This window comes from Xiphophorus couchianus, chromosome 11 (assembly GCF_001444195.1).
Source record: "Xiphophorus couchianus chromosome 11, X_couchianus-1.0, whole genome shotgun sequence".
Classification (NCBI taxonomy): domain Eukaryota; kingdom Metazoa; phylum Chordata; class Actinopteri; order Cyprinodontiformes; family Poeciliidae; genus Xiphophorus; species Xiphophorus couchianus.
In genome coordinates this window covers 72798-97640 of record NC_040238.1, presented here as the reverse complement: position 1 = coordinate 97640, position 24843 = coordinate 72798, and the positions used below count along the sequence as shown (strand labels likewise).

General features: G+C 40.2%; 1 protein-coding gene across 4 annotated transcripts in view; it reads right to left on the bottom strand.

The window, feature by feature from the left end:
* The window catches only part of rnf103 (ring finger protein 103), a 45157-nt gene extending 33185 nt beyond the window's left edge, over window positions 1–11972 (bottom strand). For 2 of the 4 annotated variants that reach the window (XM_028030342.1, XM_028030343.1), the window contains exons 1-3: window positions 11290–11972; window positions 5208–5359; window positions 152–267 (exon numbers count right to left, since the gene is read on the bottom strand). In XM_028030342.1, the coding sequence (XP_027886143.1) occupies window positions 152–267; window positions 5208–5359; window positions 11290–11515 (494 nt within the window). In that variant the 5' untranslated portion in view covers window positions 11516–11972. The remainder of the gene's footprint in view (window positions 1–151; window positions 268–5207; window positions 5360–11289) is intronic. The other 2 variants (XR_003597119.1, XM_028030341.1) reach the window with 2 other exon arrangements.
* Window positions 11973–24843: the final 12871 nt, after the last annotated feature.

The window sequence follows — 24843 nt, the reverse complement described above, 5'->3', positions numbered from 1 at the left end:
TTTGTAGTTGCTTTGCATCGTTTCCATGACTAGAGACTTTTCAAAAACACTTCAAAGCTATAACCACTTTAATAGAGCACCAATCTATACAACTTGATTGTGTATGGATAGTTTAAAAAGAACATTTTGGGATGAACTAGCCGATTCCTACCTAAAGTCAGTGGAGCAGTTGAAGGTTCCAGTTCTGATTCCAAACTGAGACAGCTTCAGCACCATTTTTCCCCAGTTCGTTTGACTGAGCACAGCTTCCTGGTCCTGGGCTACAACCTGCAAGTATACATATGGACATGATGATGTCACAGTTAAAATTAACATATGTAAAGACAAACTGTTGTTTCGTGGGGAAAAAAAACAATAGTGTCCCTATTTATCCAAACTAATATGAGTCTGAACACACATTTTTCTCCACTTTTATGGTAAGTGCAGTAAACCAAACTTTGAATAAACACATCTTTATATACACTGCTCAAAAAAATAAAGGGAACACTTAAACAACACAATATAACTCCAAGTAAATCAAACTTCTGTGAAATCAAACTGTCCACTTAGGAAGCAACACTGATTGACAATCAATTTCACCTGCTGTTGTGCAAATGGAATAGACAACAGGTGGAAATTATTGGCAATTAGCAAGACACACTCAATAAAGGAGTGGTTCTGCAGTTGGGACCACAGACCACTTCTCAGTACCTATGCTGTCTGGCTAATGTTTTGGTCAGTTTTGAATGTTGGTGGTGCTTTCACACTTGTGGTAGCATGAGACGGACTCCACAACCCACACAAGTGGCTCAGGTAGTGCAGCTCATCCAGGATGGCACATCAATGCGAGCTGTGGCAAGAAGGTTTGCTGTGTCTGTCAGCGTAGTATCCAGAGGCTGGAGGCGCTACCAGGAGACAGGCCAGTACACCAGGAGATGTGGAGGAGGCCGTAGGAGGGCAACAACCCAGCAGCAGGACCGCTACCTCCACCTTTGTGCAAGAAGGAACAGGAGGAGAACTGCCAGAGCCCTGCAAAATGACCTCCAGCAGGCCACAAATGTGCATGTGTCTGCACAAACGGTTAGAAACCGACTCCATGAGGATGGTATGAGGGCCCGACGTCCACAGATGGGGGTTGTGCTCACAGCCCAACACCGTGCAGGACGCTTGGCATTTGCCAGAGAACACCAGGATTGGCAAATTCGCCACTGGCGCCTTGTGCTCTTCACAGATGAAAGCAGGTTCACACTGAGCACATGTGACAGACGTGACAGAGTCTGGAGACGCCGTGGAGAGCGGTCTGCTGCCTGCAACATCCTTCAGCATGACCGGTTTGGCAGTGGGTCAGTAATGGTGTGGGGTGGCATTTCTTTGGAGGGCCGCACAGCCCTCCATGTGCTCACCAGAGGTAGCCTGACTGCCATTAGGTACCGAGATGAGATCCTCAGACCCCTTGTGAGACCATATGCTGGTGCGGTTGGCCTTGGGTTCCTCCTAATGCAGGACAATGCTAGACCTCATGTGGCTGGAGTGTGTCAGCAGTTCCTGCAAGATGAAGGCATTGAAGCTATGGACTGGCCAGCCCGTTCCCCAGACCTGAATCCGATTGAGCACATCTGGGACATCATGTCTCGCTCCATCCACCAACGTCACGTTGCACCACAGACTGTCCAGGAGTTGGCGGATGCTTTAGTCCAGGTCTGGGAAGAGATCCCTCAGGAGACCATCCACCACCTCATCAGGAGCATGCCCAGGTGTTGTAGGGAGGTCATACAGGCACGTGGAGGCCACACACAATACTGAGCCTCATTTTGACTTGTTTTAAGGACATTACATTAAAGTTGGATCAGTGTGTAGTGTTATTTCACTTTAATTTTGTGTGTGGCTCCAAATCCAGGCCTCCATTGGTTAATAAATTTGATTTCCATTGATGATTTTTGTGTGATTTTGTTGTCAGCACATTCAACTTTGTACAGAACAAAGTATTCAATGAGAATATTTCTTTCATTCAGATCTAGGATGTGTTATTTGAGTGTTCCCTTTATTTTTTTGAGCAGTGTATATACAGTATATACTGTATATATATGTGTGTGTGTGTATGCAGGACCGGCCCTAGATATAAGCAAACTAAGCACCTGCTTAGGGCCCCAGGGCCACTAAGGGGCCCCCTCAGTGGAGCAGTTTTGGGTTTTTTTAGTAATAATTTCTGTCATAATATCAAAAACACACTATTTTACTATGAAGTGATTTGTTTTTACAATGATATATATTTGATAATGTATGTAGAAATCATTATTTTATGGATAAAAAAATAACAAATTGCTCTTGGGGGCCCCTAGTGGCCGCGGTAGGTACCGCACGCTTCGTCGGTAACATGAGCAACTGTGCCATGTGCGATGCGCATCCAAAAGTCAAAAGCTCCGGTCAGAAGTTAAGTAAGCAAATCAATATCTCAAAAAAGGACTTTTAGCTTTTGGAGTAATGCTTAAGATTAATTTACAGTATTTAATCAAAGAATGTCATGAATATGTGTGTAGGGCTGCACCGATTGCAGTTTTCTGGCCGATCCCTGGTTACCGATCTTTAAAAGCCTGACCTGCTGATTTTAATTTTGGCTGATATGAATTTATTTTGTCTGAAATGTCGTTAAATATAGCAAGAAAGTCACTGAGTTGGCAACAGAGGGGTGAATATTGTTAACTGCAAACATGCAGACCCGACCTGGTGGGCTGGTCTGTCAGTCCAACCTCTCACTGTAGAGCAGAAGAGGACAGAGACTGATTTTTAAACCTTTGCTGACAAAGATAAGATTAGGGGATAAGATGGGCTTCACATGTAAGTATCGGCCAATCACAATCCACCAAAATTAAGGAAATCAGTTGGCCAATAAATGTATATGTATACATTTGTATACATGTATATACACTGCTCAAAAAAATAAAGGGAACACTTAAACAGGTGTTTAACACTTAAATTGTTCCCTTTATTTTTTTGAGCAGTTCCCTTTATTTTTTTGAGCAGTATATATGTATATAATGTAAACAGCACTGCCAGAGATGCAATAAGTTTATAGCAGGTGTGAATGATCTAATAATTGGACTGCTGATTGCAGCAAGTCCACATTGTTAGCAGAACTAGAGGGCCCCAAAACCAAATTTCGCTTAGGGAGGCTTGGGCTGGCCTTGTGTGTGTGTGTGTGTATATATATATATATATATATATATAATCATAATAATATAATATTATTATGATAATATATTATAATAATAATAAAAATGTGTATATATATACACACATACATTTTCTTTTTATTATTATTATACATTATTATTATTATTATGTGAAGAATTAACAACAAGTGGGACACAATCGTGAGGTGGAACGAAATTTATTGGATATTTTAAACTTTTTTAACTAATAAAAAACTGTAAAGTGGAGCATGCAATATTATTCGGCTCCTTTACTTTCAGTGCAGCAAACTCACTCCATATGTTCAATGAGAATCTCTGAATGATCCAGTGTTGTCCTAAATGACTGATGATGATAAATAGAATCCACCTGTGTGTAATCAAGTCCCCGTAAAAATGCACCTGCTCTGTGATCATCTCAGGGTTGTGTTTAAAGCGCAGAGAAAATCATGAAGACTAAGGAACACACCAGGCAGGTCCGAGATACTGCTGTGGAGCTACTCACTAAGACCTGGCTGTCCCTCTAAACAAGCCACCTGGGAAACACACCAAACATGTGGAAGAAGGTGCTCTGGTCAGATGAAACCAAAATCAAACTTTTGGCCACAATGCAAAATATGTTTGGCATAAAAGCAACACAGCTCAGCACCCTGTAAACTCCATCCCCACTGTCAGACATGGTGGTGGCAGCATCATGGTTTGGGCCTGCTTTTCTTCAGCAGGGAAAGGGAAGATGGTTAAAATTGATGGGAAGATGAATGGAGCCAAATACAGGATCATTCTGGAAAAAACCTGTTGGAGTCTGCAAAAAACCAGAGACTGAGACGGAGATTTATCTTCCAACAAGACAATGATCCCAAACATAAAGCAAAATCTACAATGGAATGGTTCACAAATAAACGTTAGAATGGATTCTAACACCTGTAATGGTACTGGAATGGATTTGATCAGTGTGTGTGCACACTGATCAGATGCACACACACAGATCTGATCAGTGCTTTCCTTGTTTGGCTTCTAAGTTTAGGTGGACGGCCTTGTTTTAGTAGTGCCATAATTTATGTATTCCCGGATGATGGCTTGAACAACACTCCATAAGATGTTTGGAAATTTTTTATGGCCTAAGCCTGCTTTAAACTTTTCCACAACCCATTTGGTGTGTTCCTTGGACTTCATGATGTTGCTTGCTCCCCAATATTCTCTTAGCAACTTCTGAGGCCGTCGCAGAGCAGCTTTATTTGTACCGAATAGATTAGACACAGGTGGACTCTATTTAGTCATTAGCAGTACTGCTGCGGGCAAGTGGTTGCACTCAGAGAAAAGGGGATTGAATACGTTTGCACACTGCACTTTTCAGTTTTTTATTTGTAAAAATTGTTTTGAAGCATGTATAATTTTCTATTTCACAATTGTTTATGACTTTATGTTGGTTTTTCACTTGAAATCCCTATGAAATATAATTGTGGTTATGATGTGACAAAATATGGAAATGTAACAGTTACAAATATTTTTGCACAACACACATTTATTTATATCATTTTAATTTCAGTCTTAAATATATGAATTTACACATTTTATATTTTTCTCAGTCTGATGACATTTCACAATATTAAAGGAGATGTCCTGTTACTTGGTATTTAAGTAGCCTTTTTAATCAAATGCTTTTTTCTACTCTCACTTTGAGTAATTGACTAAATTTTAAAAATATGTTCACAAAGTGCAATTCTTACAGTAGTACAGGTTTTGCGTGCTGTACCCACCTCTATGTATGACTAATTGTTTTTTTTAGTCCAGCTTGCAGATGGAGAAGTATTATAAACTATCTGTACAGAATAGTCTAATGGAAGATCACACAAGAGATGCAAGAGTAAAAGGAACTGAAAGCAGTATTTCAAGTTGACATTTTTGATACTGTTACTCTCAGAGCAGGGTATGCCCATTGTTATTTAAAAAAAACAGAATTGTTCCCTGCTTTTCTAAGCTAAAAAGACACTAATTTTCTGCATGTTCTATTCATGACTACATATAAATTCCCAGTTTTACCTGAACCAGCCAAATTCCATCTTTAGTGTCCTCCACCAATTCATAGAAGTGCATCTCCCCACTGAATGCTGTAGTAGTGCTGGAATCTCCAGCCTCCGTCTGCTCTCTCGCTTTCTTGATGGCTGAATACAGCTCCCCTTGCGTTAATTCTCCTGTGTGCAGAATAAAAACAGTGGAGCTAAGTGCTTGATTAAGTGTGACTTGCACAGTGCTTCAAGATATGCCAGACCTGAAATCAGATTCAGAGGACTTGAAAGCCACTATTTGGAGCTTTTTTAAAAAGTCTACTTTAAAGTCTATTTTTGGTCTAACTGATTACTGTGCTGTCTTCACAGTACAGTGAATAATCATTGCCTAAAAATCATTCAGAGAGCTGCAGCTGGTCCTATAAACTAAGTTTATTTATAAAGCGCTTTTCACAGACATAAAATTCCAAAGCGCTGTAAAATAGAAATCAACCTTAAAATCGTACAAAACATAAAACCAACATATGAAACACAATAAAATCAAGAAATAAAAGCCTGGGAAAATAAAAATGTTTTTAGTTGCTTTTTAAAAACCTCCAGTCAGCAATATGGAACTGCAAGGGCCCGCTGTTCCACAGCCTTGGGGCCACTGACTGAAAGGCCCAGTCCCCTTTAGTTTTTAACCATGTTCGTGGAACAACCAAAAGATTCAGACGTTGAGAACGAAGACCACAAGCAGCAGAATGTTTAGTTAAAAGTTGACAAAAATAATCAAAAACCTGGCCATGTAATGTTCTGTATGTCAGCACAAGAACTTTAAAACAAATTCTAAAATCAACTGGGAGCCAGTGTAATGAATTTGGTCAAGGAGTGATATGACAGAATTAACTAGATTTGGAGAGAAGTCTGGCTGCTGCGTTCTGTACCGACTGCAAACATGAAATTGAGGATTTATCCAGGCGATTAAAAGGGGCATTACAGTAGTCCAGACGACATAACACAAAAGCATGAATGATTTTCTCTAGGTGAACTCTGGAGACCATTTGCCTAATTTTAGAAATGTTTCTCAAATGAAAGAAACAAGAACAGGAAACAATCTTAATGTGTGAGTCAAAGCCTAATGATGAATCAAATGTGACCTAGATTTTACCTTTGATTTTACTAACAGGAAGAAGGATGCAATTGTCTGGCTTATATTTGGTGCAGGTGACTGGGAGCAATAATCATAGTTTCTGTCTTACTGTTGTTTAAAACCAGAGTTACTGGAGAGTCAGTCACTGATACAGGACAAACATTGGACGAGGATGGCCAACCTGTCCAGTTGATGGGTCTAAACGAAAAATACAATTGAATGTCATCCATGTAAATGTGATAAGAGATATCTTATCACTTGATAAGATACCCTAAGATATATCTTATCACTTGCTGAATAATGCCAGCAAGTGGAATAATATAAAAAGAAAACAAAAGTGAACCCCAAACTGAGCATTGTGGCACCCCACACGTTAATGGGGCATAGTCAAAGGAAAACCTGTCCATCTTAATGCAGAATGCCATCCATCCATCCATCCATCCATCTTCTTCTGCTTATCCGGGTTTGGGTCACGGGGGTAGCAGCTTCAGACTGAAGGCCCAGACTTCCCTCTCCCCGGCCACTTCTTCTAGCTCTTCCGGGGGAATCCCGAGGCGTTCCCAGGCCAGCCGAGAGACATAGTCCCTCCAGCGTGTCCTGGGTCTTCCCCGGGGCCTCCTCCCGGTGGGATGTGCCCAGAACACCTCACCAGGGAGGCGTCCAGGAGGACACCTCAACTGGCTCCTCTCGATGTGAAGGAGCAGCGGCTCTACTCTGAGTCCATCCCGAATGACTGAGCTTCTCACCCTATCTCTAAGGGAGAGCCCAGCCACCCTACGGAGAAAACCCATTTCGGCCGCTTGTATCCGCGATCTCGTTCTTTCGGTCATGACCCAAAGCTCATGACCATAGATGAGGGTGGGAACATAGATCGACCGGTAAATCGAGAGCTTCCCTTTTTGGCTCAGCTCTCTCTTCACCACGACGGACCGGTACAGCGCCCGCTTGACGGCAGACGCTGCGCCAATCCGCCTGTCAATCTCCCGTTCCCTTCTTCCCCCATTCGTGAACAAGATCCCGAGATACTTGAACTCCTCCACTTGGGGTAGGACACCCCCCCTGACCCGGAGAAGGCACTCTGCCCTTTTCCGGCTCAAGACCATGGCCTCGGATTTGGAGGCACTGATCCCCATCCCGGCCGCTTCACACTCGGCTGTGAACCGCTCCAGCGAAAGCTGCAGATCACGACCCGATGAAGCCAAAAGGACCACATCGTCTGCAAAAAGCAGAGATGAGATCCTAAGGCCAACAAAATCGGATCCCCTCAACATCTTGGCTGCGCCTAGAAATTCTGTCCATGAAAGTGATGAACAGAATTGGTGACAAAGGGCAGCCCTGGCGGAGTCCAACTCTCACCGGAAACGAGCCCGACTTACTGCCAGCAATGCGGACCAGACTCTGACACCGGTCATACAGGGACCTGACAGCCCGTATCAAAGGGCCCGGTACCCCATACTCCCGGAGAACCCCCCACAGGCTCCCCGAGGGACACGGTCGAACGCCTTCTCCAAGTCCACAAAACACATGTAGACTGGTTGGGCGAACTCCCATGCACCCTCCAGGACCCTGCCGAGGGTGTAGAGCTGGTCCAGTGTTCCACGACCAGGACGGAAGCCACACTGCTCTTCCTGAATCCGAGGTTCGACTATCCGACAGACCCTCCTCTCCAGGACCCCTGAATAGACCTTGCCAGGGAGGCTTAAGAGTGTGACCCCTCTATAATTAGAGCACACCCTCCGGTCCCCCTTTTTAAACAGGGGGACCACCACCCCAGTCTCCCGATCCAGGGGAACTGCCCCCGATGTCCATGCAATATTGCAGAGACGTGTCAGCCAACACAACCCTACAACATCCAGAGCCTTAAGGAACTCCGGGCGGATCTCATCCACCCCCGGAGCCTTGCCACCGAGGAGCTTTTTAACCACCTTGGCGACCTCGTCCCCAGAGATTGGAGAGTCCAACCCCGAGTCCCCAGGCTCAGCTTCATCAATGGAAGGCATGTTGGTGGGATTGAGGAGGTCTTCGAAGTGCTCTGCCCACCGGCCCACAACGTCCCGAGTAGAGGTCAGCAGCACACCATCCCCACTATAAACAGTGTTGGTGCCGTACTGCTTCCCCCCTCCACCCCCACCCCGAGACGTCGGATGGTGGACCAGAATCGCCTCGAAGCCATACGGAAGTCTTTCTCCATGGCCTCTCCAAACTCCTCCCACGCCCGAGTTTTTGCCTCAGCAACCACCCGAGCCGCATGCTGCTTCGCCTGCCGGTACCTATCAGCTGCTTCCGGAGTCCCACAGGCCAAAAAGGCCCGATAGGACTCCTTCTTCAGCCTGACGGCATCCCTCACCGAAGGTGTCCACCAACGGGTTCGAGGGTTGCCACCGCGACAGGCACCGACAACCTTGCGGCCACAGCTCCGATCGGCCGCCTCGACAATGGAGGCACGGAACACGGTCCGCTCAGACTCCATGTCCCCCACCTCCCCCGTGACATGTTTGAAGTTTTGCCGGAGATGGGAGTTAAAGCTCCGTCTCACAGGGGATTCCGCCAGACGTTCCCAGCAGACCCTCACAACACGTTTGGGCCTACCAGGCCTGACCGGCTTCCTCCCCCACCACCGGAGCCAACTCACCACCAGGTAGTGGTCAGTGGACAGCTCCGCACCTCTCTTCACCCGAGTGTCCAAGACATACGGCCGCAGATCCGATGAAACGATGACAAAGTCGATCATCGAACTGCGGCCTAGGGTGTCCTGGTGCCAAGTGCACATATGGACACCCTTATGCTTGAACATGGTGTTCGTTATGGACAATCCATGATGAGCACAGAAGTCCAACAACAGAACACCACTCGAGTTCAGATAGGGGGGGCCGTTCCTCCCAACCACACCCCTCCAGGTCTCACTGTCATTGCCCACGTGAGCGTTGAAGTCCCCCAGCAGAACAAGGGAGTCCCCAGGAGGAGCACTCTCCAGTACCCCCTCTAAGGGCTCCAAAAAGGGTGGGTAATCTGAACTGTCGTTCGGCCCGTAAGCACAAACTACAGTCAGGACCCGTCCCCCACCCATAGGCGGAGGGAGGCTACCCTCTCGTTCACCGGAGTAAACCCCAACGTACAGGCGCCTAGATGGGGAGAAACAAGTATGCCCACTCCTGCCCGACGCCTCTCACCTTGGGCAACTCTAGAGTGGAAGTATGTCCAGCCCCTCTCAAGGAGACTGGTTCCAGAACCAGAGCCATGCGTCGAGGTGAGACCGACTATTTCTAGCAGGAACCTCTCGACCTCACACACTAGCTCCGGCTCCTTCCCCACCAGAGAGGTGACATTCCACGTCCCAAGAGCCAGCTTCTGCAACCGAGGATCGGACCGCAGGGTCCCCTCCCTCTGCCGCCACCCATCACACAATGCACCCGACCCCTTTGGCCCCTCTCACGGGTGGTATGCCCATGGGAGGGGGGACCCATGTTTCCTCTTCGGGCTGAGCCTGGCTGGGCTCCATGGGTAAAAGCCCGGCCACCAGGCGCTCACCATCGTGCCCCCCCTCCAGGCCTGGCTCCAGAGTGGGGCCCCGGTGACCCGCGTCCGGGCGAGGGAACACGAAGTCCAATGTTCTTGTCCATCATTGGGGTCTTCGGCAGAATGCCCTGTGAGATAAAGGTGAGCCAGTCCAAAGCCGAGTCAGAAATACTTTAGCTTGTTTAACAGGATTGCATGGTGGACAGTGTCAAAATCAGCACTAAGATCTAATAAGACCAACGCTGAGCATTTTCCCTCATCAGCAGACATTAACAGATCATTGCGGATCTATTTGCTGGAAAACCAAAGTTATTTTAAATCAAGACTAAAACCCCATTTTAGAGTTTATTTTTACTGTTCTATTTATATTAACTGAAGTATTATTAATTATATTCTTGTGAAATTTTTAATTACTTTTCTTAATTATTCCTTTTTTATGTTTTACTATATGTTTATTGTGACTATTCTGACCCTTTTCCCTCTCTCTTTCTGAATGCTGCCAGTCTTAGCCAGGTCTCTTTTATAAAAGATCTTTTGCTCTCATGGGACAAACCTGGTTAAATAAAGGCTATTAAATTATTAGTATTACTATTATTAATTGTGATATCAAACTCTGGATGGATATCAACTTTCTAAAACTCAACAGTAACAAAACAAAACTACTCATTACTGGTCCCAATTCCCTCCTATCCTCAGCCCAGACCATTTCCCTCCTCATCTATGGCCACACAGCCACTGTCTCCCCCATAGTGCAAAACCTTGACGCCATTGCCATCTCCTCCCTCTCTTTTCAATACCACATCAATGCAATCACCAGGGTATCATTCTTCTACATACACAACATTGCCCGTGTCTGTCCTTCTTTATCTCTCATTTCACAGCTCAAATAATTATCTACTCCTTCATAACTTCAAAACTACAGCAATAGCATCCTTCATGGACTTCCCTCCACACATTTACAGTATACCCAAAACTAAGTGGCCCATCTACTTACCCACACCACTCCAGGGGAACATCACCTTTGTTTTTAAAAATCTCACTGGCTTCCCGTTCATCCCCAGATGCAATACAAAATACTCCTCATCACCTAGGAGAAGGTTAGGTCAATAACCTCGCCTCATCGTATCTCATTGATTTCTTTCACTGTTACTCTCCTACTTGATATCTTCGTTCCTCTGACTCTAACCCATGATATGCGCTTGGTTCTGATGGGGGTTTGAAAGAATATTTAAACAAACTTCAAATAGGCTTTCATAAGTTAACAAGTACAAAAATGACTTTAAAATCTCTGGAAATAAAGAATAATAGTTTAATTATATAATACAGAAAAGTAATTATTTCTAACAATAATCGCTCAGTTCCTAAGTCCTGAACAAATTGCACACAAAAATTAATAAGTATAATAATATAAATATTTGTATATATTTTTCGAAGACACCTTCCACCCATACATTCCGAGTGATTTTACCTGATTTTTCCACCAGTTCGCTGACATCCTTTTTCTCAGCCAGGCCGGTGTATCCCAGTCCTCTGCACTCTAAGATGGTTTTCAACTTATTGTAACTAAGAGTAACTGGATCTACAAGCTGCGTGGCGAACATACCAGTCTCATACCAGACTACAGTCTCAAAAATTCTAGCAAGCAAAAACAACACCATGAAATACAGGAGTAAAAAGAAAAGTTTTAACCACATTTTGTAGGTGGAGGAAATCGGAGAGATCTAACATTCAGAGATTGAATTTGAACAGGCTTCAAACACACATCCTCCAATGAGACAAGAAGATCTATAGAAAACTTAAATATGTCCGAGTTCTTGACCCTGTTTGCTTTCTCAGGTGACGTTAAAAATGGTCTTGTGTTGGCAGCCCAGAAATTCAAACGGTACTTAAAACTCAGTTAGCAAATAATGGCCTCAAACGCATTAGGCAAAACAAAAAGGCCTCCGACGTCGGGCACAAGTGCACCCTAACAGACAGCCGCGAGAGATCCAGTCAATCACAGAGAACAGCAGTGATCCCGTCAGCTCCCGAAGGCCTTTCGATGTATACGGCAAAAATTATTGACACACTAAATGTTGATCTCTACCATACGCTACCAAACAGCTGTGACGTCTTACAAACGTAGAACGTGGAAAATCGTAATCTCACGAGACCGAGACCGAATTGTGAAACGTCATCAAGAGGGGGGGGCAAGTGCTTCTACTTCTTCTTTTGATTTTAACGGGAGCTTGCAGCCATTGTTGTTTCACTACTGCCACCTTTTGGATCCTAATACTTATTCCTCAAGTTCTCCTATTGAGCCCTGTAATTTTTATTTTTTTTAAAAAACGACAAACCTTCTCTTTTCCTTCATTACTATTTAACTGAGCAACCACATTCTCAAATTTCAATTCCCTATTAAAACCTATTACCGTTTTCAGTAATCTTCTTTGATTCATATATTTCTAACAGCTAATAAAAACATGTTCCATCATTGATTATAACATTTCTGTAATATTTCTTTTTTTTAATATTTGATAATGATCATTAATATATTTCCATGTTCATGTAGGTCTTGTAGTGGAAATTTTTAAGATTACTACATGATTATGAGTAAAACAATGCATATCAGTATAATGATACTTGTGTAATGCACGTGTTCATAAGAATGTCTTCTGAAACTACTTCTTGGGCCTTCGTATTTCAATAAAGAAATTAAATTGTTTCTTTTATGCACCCTCACGACGTGCTTGACACCCCTAGTGAAAGAAGATACGTGAGCTTGCTATCTGTTCTGTAACCAAGTAGATTATCAAACTATGCGAATGGAATGAAACTCTCCCTATAAAACTAAGCTGTGTTCTGCTCCAGGCTCTTTTTCCTGACTGTGATCGGCGTGCAGAGACTTTGAACGCTGTAGAGCCTTCAAATAAATGCCAATTAAGAATATATTCTTTTTCTGGTTCTTTGGGTTTTGAAACAGTTTTGCCTCACTCTTTGTTAAAGAAAAATCTCCACAACAGTCTCAAAGGCCACAATACTATTGGACTAAATTCTTTGTTATATATGTTAAATGTTTTTTCTCTATCATCCTCAACCGACCAAAAACTATTAAACATTCCTTTCCACTTTCCCAACAATTTTTGTATATTTTCTTAATTGAATGATCTTCATTATGTCCTTTAAATTTATCCAATAATTAACTATTACTTGTTTTCTTCTGATACATAATGACATTTCTACTGATTCTACTTGTAAAGCACATACTGGAATTGATTTAACTGTCCCTAAACAAATTCTCAATGCTCTATCTTGAATAACATCTCATTTTTTTAACCGATTTTTAGCTTCTGAACCATATATCGCACTCCCTTAATCTATTCTTGACTGAATTAATAAACATTTTTAAGTGATTCAAAACTAGCACCCCATGTCAACCCTGTTAAACACCTCATAATGTTAAGAACCTTTTTACTTTTCTCCATATATTATATGTGATTTTTCCAAGTTAGTTTCTTATCAAAACTACTCCCAAAAAACAAACACAGTCAACCATTTCCAACTCTTTCCCATATAAATACAATTTTTTAATCAACACCCATTTTTTTTTGTAAAAACCATTACTTTTGAACATTACATTAATTTTGTCTTCTCAATTGAAAATTTAAAACCCCACTCTACCCCCTACTTACCCACTTTATCTATACCTTCCTGGAGTTTTAAAATAAAACTAAGGCAGGAGTTTTAGTTCTACATTTCTCCCCCTTTAAAAAAACATGTGATTCGCCAAAACTAAAAGATAATTCTTTAAAAATATTATTAATCATAACTGAAAATATTGTTGAGCTTACCACACTTCCTTGAGGAGTTCCATTTTCTATTTTAAATGATTGTGAAATCATAAAAAAGGATCACATAAAAAAATCTTATAACCAATTAAACATATTACCTTCTATACCTATCTGATGTAATTTAATCATTAACCCTTCTCTCCATAACATATCTTATGTTTTTTCTACATCAAAAAACACAGTAACAACAGTTTCCTTATTAATCTGAGTTTTCCTAACATCATCATCTTAACATAAAATAGGATCTATTGCTCCTCTCCCTCTACAAAAGTCACTCTGATAAGGAGCAATTATATTTCTTGATTCCATAACTCGAATTGTCAGTAGGCTGACAGGAAACGGGGAAGGAGAGGGAGGAAGACATGCGGTAAACGTCGTCGGGTCCGGGAGTCAAACCCACGACAGCTGCGTCACCTCTGAATGTGGGTCACGCTAACCCCTCTGCCACCACTGCACACCCCTATTTTATTTATTGTTAATACCACTACTTCTAGGAATAAATATTTTGGCTGTATTAATACATTTACAAATTTCTGAATTTAATTCATTTATCGGTTTACTTGTGTCTACATTTTTCATATTAACCTCACTCATCACTTTAAAACTATCCCAGTTTGCTTTCCCAAATTTCCACCTTCTCTCAATTTCTACCTGGTCTTCTTCTGTATTGATTCCTATCCTGGCAAAAATAGAATAAAGATCACTCCCCATTGTGTTTTCTTTAAACACTCTACAGCTGCAACTATCAGCAAAAGATTGAGAAACCAAGGTCAGATCAATAGCCGATTCCTTACCTCTTACCAAGTCTACCCGAGTGCCTACCCCATTATTTAATATTACCAATTCTTTTTCTTCAATTATCTCTTCTAAAATTCCTCCATCATAATCATCTTGATCTCCCCAAAAAGTGCATTGAAGTTCCCACACCAAACTATTGTCCCTCTCCAGTGCTCTAGGATTATTTCAAGTTTTAACTTTTCTAATTGTTTGCAAGGATTGTAATAATTTATTATTTGAATATTCCCAAATTTCTACAGAAATAAGTTCTAAATTTGATATTATTTGGAGCTGAATAAATTTTATGTTTTCCTTTTAAAAATATGGCACAGGGTGTGCTGTGGAGGCCTAGGGGATAGTGCGACTCACGTTTGTTGGCCTTGAGTCCTCGACGCGGCCGTCGTGGGTTCGACTCCCGGACCCAGCAACATTTACCGCATGTCTTCCCCCTTTCCTGTCAACCTACTTTCATAAGGGACACTAGAGCCCACAAAAAGACCCACTGGAGGGGTAACAAAAAAAAATGAGGCACAGCCTCCTCCATTCCCATTTATCCTATGATTAAGCAAGACCGAGTAAACATGAACACTAAACTGCAATGATGGCTTAAGCCATGTTTCTTGAATGCATATTGTATCTGGTTTTGTACTTAGATTATTAATGAAACCTTTAAATTCCTGACCATTTGCAAGCATTCCATTGTAATATTTATTAGAATTATGTGACGATTTGAGAAGCCTCAGCTTCAGATGATCCTTCCCCATGTCTAAGTTCATCATGGATTTTGTCCCAAGATAAATATTTGACATTAAAAAACTTTGTAGCTGCCTTTACTATGATTTTTATTTTTTCAGTTTGAGTTCTTTCTTGTTCTGAGCAATTTATGATATGCATAAAAGGATATGCAAGAAAAGGAATCAATTTTTCCAGTGTAATATTACACTGATTATTGTTTGCCACTCTTTTCTTTTCATAATTTGTTTTTGGATTGTTATCATTATTTTTTACTTCTCTCCCTGCTTCAGCATAAGTAATTGTCTTATCAGTTTTAATTTTTTGAATTTCAGCTGCCTCTTTTCTTACCATGCACCCTGCATATGCTGCGGTGTGACTTCCTCCACAGTTACATTTAACAGGATTATTTCCACACTCACCATAAGGATGTTCACCTCCACCCCTACCACATCTCTGTTTCCCTTTACAAATGTTTGCAATATGTCCATACCTTTGACATTTATAACATCTGAGAGGTGGTGGAATATAAGCCTTACATTAAAGCTCATGTAACCAATCATCACCTTATCAGGCAGAATTCTATCTTTGAAATCCAGTAGGAGAGATGTGCTGTCCATTTTTTCCCTCCTTTTATTATTTTCTTTAGCTCCTCCACGTTTTCTCCTACAGGAATCCCTGATATTACTCCTTTTACTTCTCTTTCTTCATCCAACTACCTTTCTTTCCAGCACTTCTTTTTTACACACCATTTGTAATTTTAGGGCCTTATTCTTTTGCTCAGCATTTTTACAAATGATAAGTAGGCTTTCATCCCTTAAGACTTTAGCTAGTTCTACATCTCCAATAACTTTCTTTAATCCATTTGACAGACTGATAGGACTGATAGGACTTACTCCAATCATATCCTGTCCAGCCTTACATTTTAATACAACTTTAAAATCTTTCATCATTATTTTCTTTTTTATTTCGACTCTTTCTTTCTCAGCCCCTGTCTGTGTTTCTAACTTTAACTGTGTGTCTTTAAATGTTAGGGGTTTGAGAAGTAGTGTTAAAAGAAAATCAATATTTCTGTTTTGCAAAAATGCAAAATCTAACTGCATATTTTTACAAGAAACACATTCTGAGGCAGATGAGAATTTCTGGTCTAATCAATGGGGGGCAGAAATATGTCTCATAGTATTAATAAATCTGCTGGTATTGTTTACTATTTCAAAATTTTCAGAATAAGCCAGAAACTCATAAAATAACCTATGCCACTGGAGTATGTGTGTACTCAAAGTGGAAGCTAGTTTTCTGATTTTCTGTAATGTTTATGGTTACAGTGTTGCTCAGAATAAATCCTTATTGTCTGAAATAATTATCTCAGAAATATTCCACGAACAATTTCATATTAGGAGGAAATTTCAATATGGTGTATAATGAATGGCTTGATGACCCTCTAACTGTGATGGCATAGTTACTTTGAAAAAGTAACTTTAATTGGATTACTGATTACTCCTTGAAAAAGTAACTTAGTTAGATTACTGATTACTTGACTTGGAAAGTAATAAGTTACATTAAAAGTAACTTCTTAGTTACTTTCATATGGAGTGAAAATAGTCTCAAAATATCTGTGCGTGTGTAAATGTATCTGTGCATGTGTAAAAGTATCTGTGTGTGTGTAATAATACTGGATTTGTAACTTTTGTGAGCATCTTTGTGTGTAACTTTGGATAGTTGTGTCTGTGAAACATGATTTGTAAACCTTAAAAATTAAATAAACCTTCTCCTACGCCTACAAATTTTGAAAAAGTACACACAAGTCACCTGGTACACACACACACAAAACTGGTTACGAGTACACGAGTATTTTTGAGACTCATTTCACGCTTCGGGAGCTCCCAGATTTGTGTGTAGCTGGGTCATCTGAGTTTTGCTCTGAGTCTAGTGTTTTTATTTTCCAAAACGTTTCTCACTGTGCTTGAGCCGAAGTGGCAAATACGTTAGTTCGGTGGAAAACGATATATCTCAGCACTTCCTTAAAATATCCCAAAATTATTTATATACATATTGTGCATATTTGAACGGTACAGGAGACTAAGTGGTCTGAAAAACGACCACAGAGTGGCGGAATGGTGGTAAACCAGGAAAAACCTGCTGTTCCTGTTTGTCTTCATTTCAAGTTGATTAACGTAGATGGCAAAATGTATTCAGATGGTTTAGATTTTCACAAGCAGTAAATTTCTTTCTTAATTGATATTTTGACACAATTAACAGCTAATAATCACATACTTAAGAAAATAAACATTTTATGCATTTATTTAAAGCACCACTGCAAAAATAGCCTCCACAGCAAAACATTTAATGCATAAACATTTGATCAACATAAAAAGAAAAAATTCTACATAAATCGTGATGTTTCAAGTAATTTTCAGGTTCAGCAATGTTCTGAAAGTCAGGTTTGTCAGTGCATCAGCTGTTCAGGAAAATCAACATATTTCTTTTCTAACACTAATTATATATTTGTACTTTTTCTGCATCTTCAGACAATCTGCAGCAGCTGAGATTCTGGGAGGTTCAACACCAAAACCTCAAGCTTCAAACTGAGCCGTCAACTGGACCAAGACACCTTTCAAACAACTACAGTAGTTAACGTGCTCTGTTGGTAGACATTATGGTTTATCCTTAATCTGTACAGTCATGGCCAAATGTTTTGAGAATGATTCAAATGTTAATATTTACAAAGTCTACTGCTTCAGTTTTTATATCAGCAATTTGCATATACTCCAGAATGTTATAAAGAGTGATCAGCGTAACAGCAAAAAATTGCAAAGTCAATATTTGCCTAGAAAATGAACTTTATCCCCCAAAACACATTTCAACTTCATTGCAGCCCTGCCTTAAAAGGATCAGCTAACATCGTTTCAGTGATTGCTCCATTAACACAGGTGTGGGTGGTGATGAGGACGGGGCTGGAGATCAATCTGTCATGATTAAGTAAGAATGACACCACTGGACACTTTAAAAAGAGGCTGGTGCTTGGCATTATTGTTTCTCTTCTGTGAACCATGGTTACCTCGAAAGAAACACGTGCAGTCATCATTGCACTGCACAAAAATGGCCTAACAGGAAAGAGAATCACAGCTAGAAAGATTGCACCTCAGTCAACAATCTATCGCATCATCAAGAACTTCAAAGAGAGAGGTTCCATTGTTGCCAAAAAGGCTCCAGGGCGCCCAAGAAAGACCAGCAAGCGCCAGGACCGTCTCTTAAAAGTGTTTCAGCTGTGGAATCGGGCTACCAGCAGTGCAGAGCTTGCTCAGGAATGGCAGCAGGCAGGTGTGAGTGCATCTGCACACACTGTGAGGCGGAGACTCTTGGAGCAAGGCCTGGTCTCAAGGAGGGCAGCAAAGAAGCCATTTCTCTCCAGGAAAAACATCAGGGACAGATTGATATTCTGCAAAAGGTACAGGGAGTGGACTGCTGAGGACTGGGGTAAAGTCATTTTCTCTGATGAATCCCCTTTCCGATTGTTTGGGACATCTGGAAAACAGCTTGTTCGGAGAAGACAAGGTGAGCGCTACCACCAGTCTTGTCTCATGCCAACTGTAAAGCATCCTGAAACCATTCATGTGTGGGGGTTGCTTCTCAGCCAAGGGAGTCGGCTTTCTCATAGTCTTACCTAAAAACACAGCCATGAATAAAGAATGGCACCAGAATGTCCTCCGAGAGCAACTTCTCCCAACCGTCCAAGAGCAGTTTGGTGATGAACAATGCCTTTTCCAGCATGATGGAGCACCTTGCCATAAAGCAAAGGTGATATCTAACTGGCTCAGGGAACAAAACATAGAGATTTTGGGTCCATGGCCTGGAAACTCCCCTGATCTTAATCCCATTGAAAACTTGTGGTCAATCATCAAGAGACGGGTGGACAAACGAAAACCTAGGAATTCTGACAAAATGCAAGCATTGATTGTGCAAGAATGGACTGCTATCAGTCAGGATTTGGTCCAGAAATTGATTGAGAGCATGCCAGGGAGAATTGCAGAGGTCCTGAAGAAGAGGGGTCAACACTGCAAATATTGACTTGCTGCATTAACTCATTCTAACTGTCATTAAAAGCTTTTGTTACTCATAATATGATTGCAATTGTATTTCTGTATGTGATGACAACATCTGACATACACACATGAAAACCAGAGGGCAGAAGATCATGTGAAAATATAATATTTGTGTCATTCTCAATACTTTTGGCCATGACTGTAGAGACTGACCTTGGTCGCCTTTGAATACACAGCTTTAAGGTGTTTTCATTTGTTAATTGACTATAGTAAATATTTGAACATCCAGGTAAGTTTTAAGACATTTCATTGTTAACTTTAGGTAGCTGTGAAGCCACCCATGTTAATCTGAACCTATTTTGCTAAAGATTCAACAGATTTGTTGCAATCTTAAATATTTAAGCTGTCCTTTGTGTGCAGTGAGGTGACATTAAAGTTAATTCAGGAAACACTTTTCTCATCTTCTTCTTTCTACATTATAAATCGAATGATGTCTCTATTAAAATCATATATTTGTGACATCAAACTTTTTTTTCTGTCATACAGCAGTGGTAAAACTATGGCTAAATGTTTATAATTTACTTTCAACAAATGGAAACCAAAAAGATTTTAAAGTAAAGACACTATGAATACTCCACATATACCTCAACACAGGTAAAGTTTCCACTGTATGCAAGTAAATGTGATTACAATTGAGTGAAAATTGTACAGCAGCGCTTTAACTCCAGTTCAGAAGGGTTGATGTCCTCCAACCTTTAGATGTCTCTTCTTTAACGCACCTGAGTCAAATCATGAGGTCAGAGGTCATTAGCACAACTCTGGAGAACTTGACTGTCCTAAGCAGTCATTTAATTCAGGTGTGTTGGACCAGGACGTATCTAAATGTTCCAGGACACCAGACATCGATGCCTGGATCTGAGGATCCCCGTTAGAGGATCAGTGTGTTCCTGCAGCAGCTCCATCGGATCAGAGGGTTGAGATCTGAAAGGACCTGATCCTCCAGAAAGTAAAATAACGCGAGACCCGATCCATCAGTCAGCCGTTTCGTCCTGTGTAGAGATAAATACAAAATGTTATTTATACACATAGAAATTTAATAAATTAGAATCGAAAGGCAATTTATTTTACTTAATTATATTCACTTGGTGAATAAAGTAAAAGGCAAATCAGAATATCTCACAAACTATAAAAGCAAATATCAGTCAGCAACATGACTTAGGAATTTGATTGGAACCTGTTGGGCAAAACAGATACTGTAAGAACCACCCAGAGATAATTTTCATGGATTACAGACTCACGCTGTGCTGAGTGTGAGACTAAAAATACACGGACTTAGCTGCGAACAGCTAAAGTAGCATAGCTCACATAAACATTAGCTCCCGCTAACAGAAACATATGAGGAGGCCTGAGGAGGGAGTATCAAAATACCAGACATATAAAACGTAATGTGAAATTATTTATAATTACTCCATGTCTCATTATAATCGGACAACAAAGTCTGCAGGTTTAGCTTCTACTTACTTCAGAGGGAAGACCACAGGGACGCTCCGTCTTGCTTCTTGGTAGAGGTCTTCTGCACAGATTTGTGACACTTATAATGGCGTTTAGTTACACAAATTTACGGACTAGTTCATTCGTGGCTGTTTCACGTTTATTGCGCTGTTCATATTGGTCTCGATGTTTGCAGTTTTCTGGAGCGCAACGCGAAGCTCGACGTAATTCACAGCAAATATATTGATATTAACAAAGACACAGCGGGACGGATCATGAATCTGACTAAAACTAACTGGATGACAGACAAATTCTGGGATTTATGTCTGCTTATTTCCGAACTCAAAAACCGCAACCCGCCACTCATTAAATCTGCAAGCGACTTAAATAATAATTAAAAAAAAGCCCAAAGCTGCTTATAATAATCGGACTTAGTGACCGAAACTCAAAATAGTTCCTGTTTTTTCCAGGAACAAAATGCTCACCTCCATTGTTTATGTTTCTATCGCTGCTGATAGCTGCCGCATAAAAACGGTGGTCACTCCCCAAGACTCGTAGTGAAAATAAAATAAAATAACAAAAGAAAATTATGGAAGCCCGTTTCCGCCACTCTGTAAAAAAAAAAAAAAAAGAAACGGGCTTCCATATAAAATAGTAACGCACAGTAACGCAAAGTGATTTCGATGAGTAACTGTAGTCTGACTACTGGATTTGAAATAGCGAGTCGTTACTGAAAAATGTGGTCCGACGTCACGTTTAGTCAGTTATGTCAGTGACTAAATCACATCACGTCAGTGATGTCAGTAACGCTTTGCACATCACTACTAACAAATAGCAGTACAGCTAGTTTGACTAAATTAAACACCCATGAAAATCAAAAATATTTAACTCTAAATACAAATATTTGCTTAAATACAAAAACTTATCTAAACAAAGAAAATACAAATTCCCCCTGCCAGCAGAAACGAATGGTGCAGTCCAATCAGCATTTAAGCCTGCTGAGCCCTGGTCCCATCTTTTGTCTGGCAACTCCATGACACGTAAGTACAGGCAAGAAAACAAACAAGCAAGCAAACAAATGAACTTTAAGTTGATACAAATACATACGTTAACTAAATGTGCACGCTAACAAAGAGAACAAATGTATCCAAACCAACTAATAAATGTTTTATTGAAACTAAAGTATTGTGTTTGTATGAAGAAATAAATTGTGCATACAAAGAGTTACAGAATTAAGAGTGAGGCCATGGATTTGGCAATATCCAGGACAGGAGTGGTAATAATGACCATTATTTTTTAAAGAAAATACAAATCATTAGATTAGATATTTGATGATAACCGATAAATGTGCACATTATGTATTTCTTAAAGGTACATCAGTCATTGGAGTAATAACATGTAACTTTGCTGTGTTTCTCTTCTTTCTGCAGTACACGAGAAGAATCAAGGAACAATAAATATGCCCCATGTCCACATAAAGATATTGAAACAACTCAATGAGTCTTGAGATTAGGGACAAAATGGGTTTAAATTTTAAAAAAAGAAGTAATTATTCCTCAAGCTTATGTATTCAAATATGACAAATAATGTTTTGGAAATGTAAAAATGCTAAGGTACAGACTTCCAGTTGCAACATTATTTTGAAAATTACATTTTTAATGGACTTGACCCATTTTTAATGGAACTTTGTCAACACCATCTGACAGAAATTAATGTAAAATTATTTTAATGACCCTATTAGTGATCTTTTTACTCAGTTTTACAGACAAATGCTTCTCAAGAAACAAAATAAATATTTAAAACAAAAAACAAGTCCATCTGACGGAGTTGAAGCAAAACTGAAGGTGGTGACAAACTAGTGAGTAAAAAGAAATACTTGATGCATGTGAAGTAATGCCATTTATGTAAAATACATTAAAATGAATTAACTGCACACTTAGGTGAGATTTGTCAACACTTTCACTGAAAGAGTCACACTGTCAGTTAAAAACTCTAATGGTGTTGACAAAATGCCAAACTACCTCAATTTATACGATGTTATTCTGAAGGAGGCCATATTGTAGCTCATCAGGTCCATGAAATCTTTACAGTATACCAAAACTAAGCATTTATTTCACAAAGTCTCATCCAAAATTTTGTACATTGTCAGTTATGGTGTTGACACAATATGGTTTTGACGAGCAACTTAGGAGCAAAACGGAAGAAATAACTAAAGAATAACGTAAGCCGTCCAGAGTTGCTTGGTCCTCTTTGCAAAGGAAGAAAAGGGAAGATGCCATGGGATCCTCAGAATTTCTGATGTCCCCCAATAATGCCTGATTCTTTTACATTCTTTTTATGTCTGACGGTGTTGACAAAAACTTGGGACAAATTTCAATTGAGTTGGAAAATATATATAAAAAAATTAATTGATTTTTAATTGAATTTATTGATGTTTTTATAATTATTTCTTTGAATACTTATACTTAATTGTCATAATATATTATCTTAGTATTCCTTTAATTGTTTTAAACTATTATAATGTATTGTGTTCTACTCCAGGACAAGGGATTTTACAGACACCCTCCACCTACTACAAAGTTTAGAATAAAAAATACTCAGCAAACACCAGGAAAACATGAACTGTTTTCCTGGTGTGCTGACATGGCCCAGGATAGTTTAGTCAGTTATTTGAAAAAAATATATATATTTTGTGTATATTCCATTCAAATTTTGTGCTTTATCCGTTTGTTCCTCTTCTCAAGAATCACTGAACTAATTTTTGTGAAATTTGTTATGGTTACTGACCTCTAGGGGCTCTCTTCATGAGAGAGTTCTCTGTCTTTGTGTTTCAGTTCTACCTGGCTGCCACAGGTGAAATGTGTTAGCTCGTCAGCCACTCCATAAACAGCTCCATGCCAGCAATGTCAGGTCTTTTTTTCCCTGGTCCTTGATCTGCAGTGATCTTGTCTGTCTGCTGACTTGTTTGTTGGAACTTAAGTGATCTTGCTGTGAGCAATATTGTGAAGAATTGTCTAACTAAAATAGTGTTTCTATTCACAGTGGGAGCTAGTAGTGATGGGCAAATGAAGCCTCATGAAGCAATGGTTCGCTGCCAATTTTGTTGTAAACTGTTTTTCTCCTGTTTTGTGGTTTGTGATTTGACATATTCAAGCCACTGCCCTACATGTATGTATATGTATGTTTGATTTTTGTCTCTGGAGTGGGCCAAATCCCTCCACTAGGCTTCCCCAGAGACCTCAGATCGAATTTCTTCATTACCAGCATTGCCACAGGCGCCATCCTGAGGCCAACACTTGCAGTGTTTTGAGACTTCCAATTCATGACAAATTTGAAGAGTTTCATTAATATATGGAATAAGGAATTATTCAGTCACCAACTGTTTTTTTGTTTTGTTATTAGTATTAGTAAGTTCAATGTGTTAGGGTTGCACCATTTTACTGGTGCCAATTTCCTTAATTTTGGGAGATTGACCGATCTTATCCCCAATCTAGATAAATGGGTTTTACTGATAGACTTATACATAAGTTGGCAACTTGGCTCCAAGAAGCTAAAATTTTGTTTTGTGCTCATTTTCTTTTTATTTACTTCCAGTCTGTAATACAGACTCCTGCAAAAGATCTTACCTGCCAACACTCACTATCAACAAAAACTCTGAATAATTTTAATTAATGAGTTACAACTATGTTCCCTTTGGCATCAATAAAGCATTTTTGTATCTAATTTTTATTGACTAGTCAAAACTAAAAACTAGATATCTTGAAATTGACTAGGCATAATTTAATTATACATATCTGAAATATGTATTTCAGATAGTCCGTACTTCACTGTAAATATCTTGAATTGAAGGCTCCACACAACTCAGTGGTAAATCTGATGTTATAGTAGTCCGAATGTAATTAGAGATATCTCAAATAGGTATTTTGTCCAGTCAAAATATAATGAAATATCTTAATTTACTAATACGTCTAGTCATAAACCATTTTCCGATATCTGGAATGTAATTGCGGTGAAAGCAATTTTATGTTAAAACTGCCTGCCAAAATAGCTAGACAAGTACTCACAATAGGGCGGCAACGTTGACGTACTGTTATGATATCCTCATACTTCTGGTCTCCACTTGTAGTCTCTGGTTGGCTAAGAAACAAC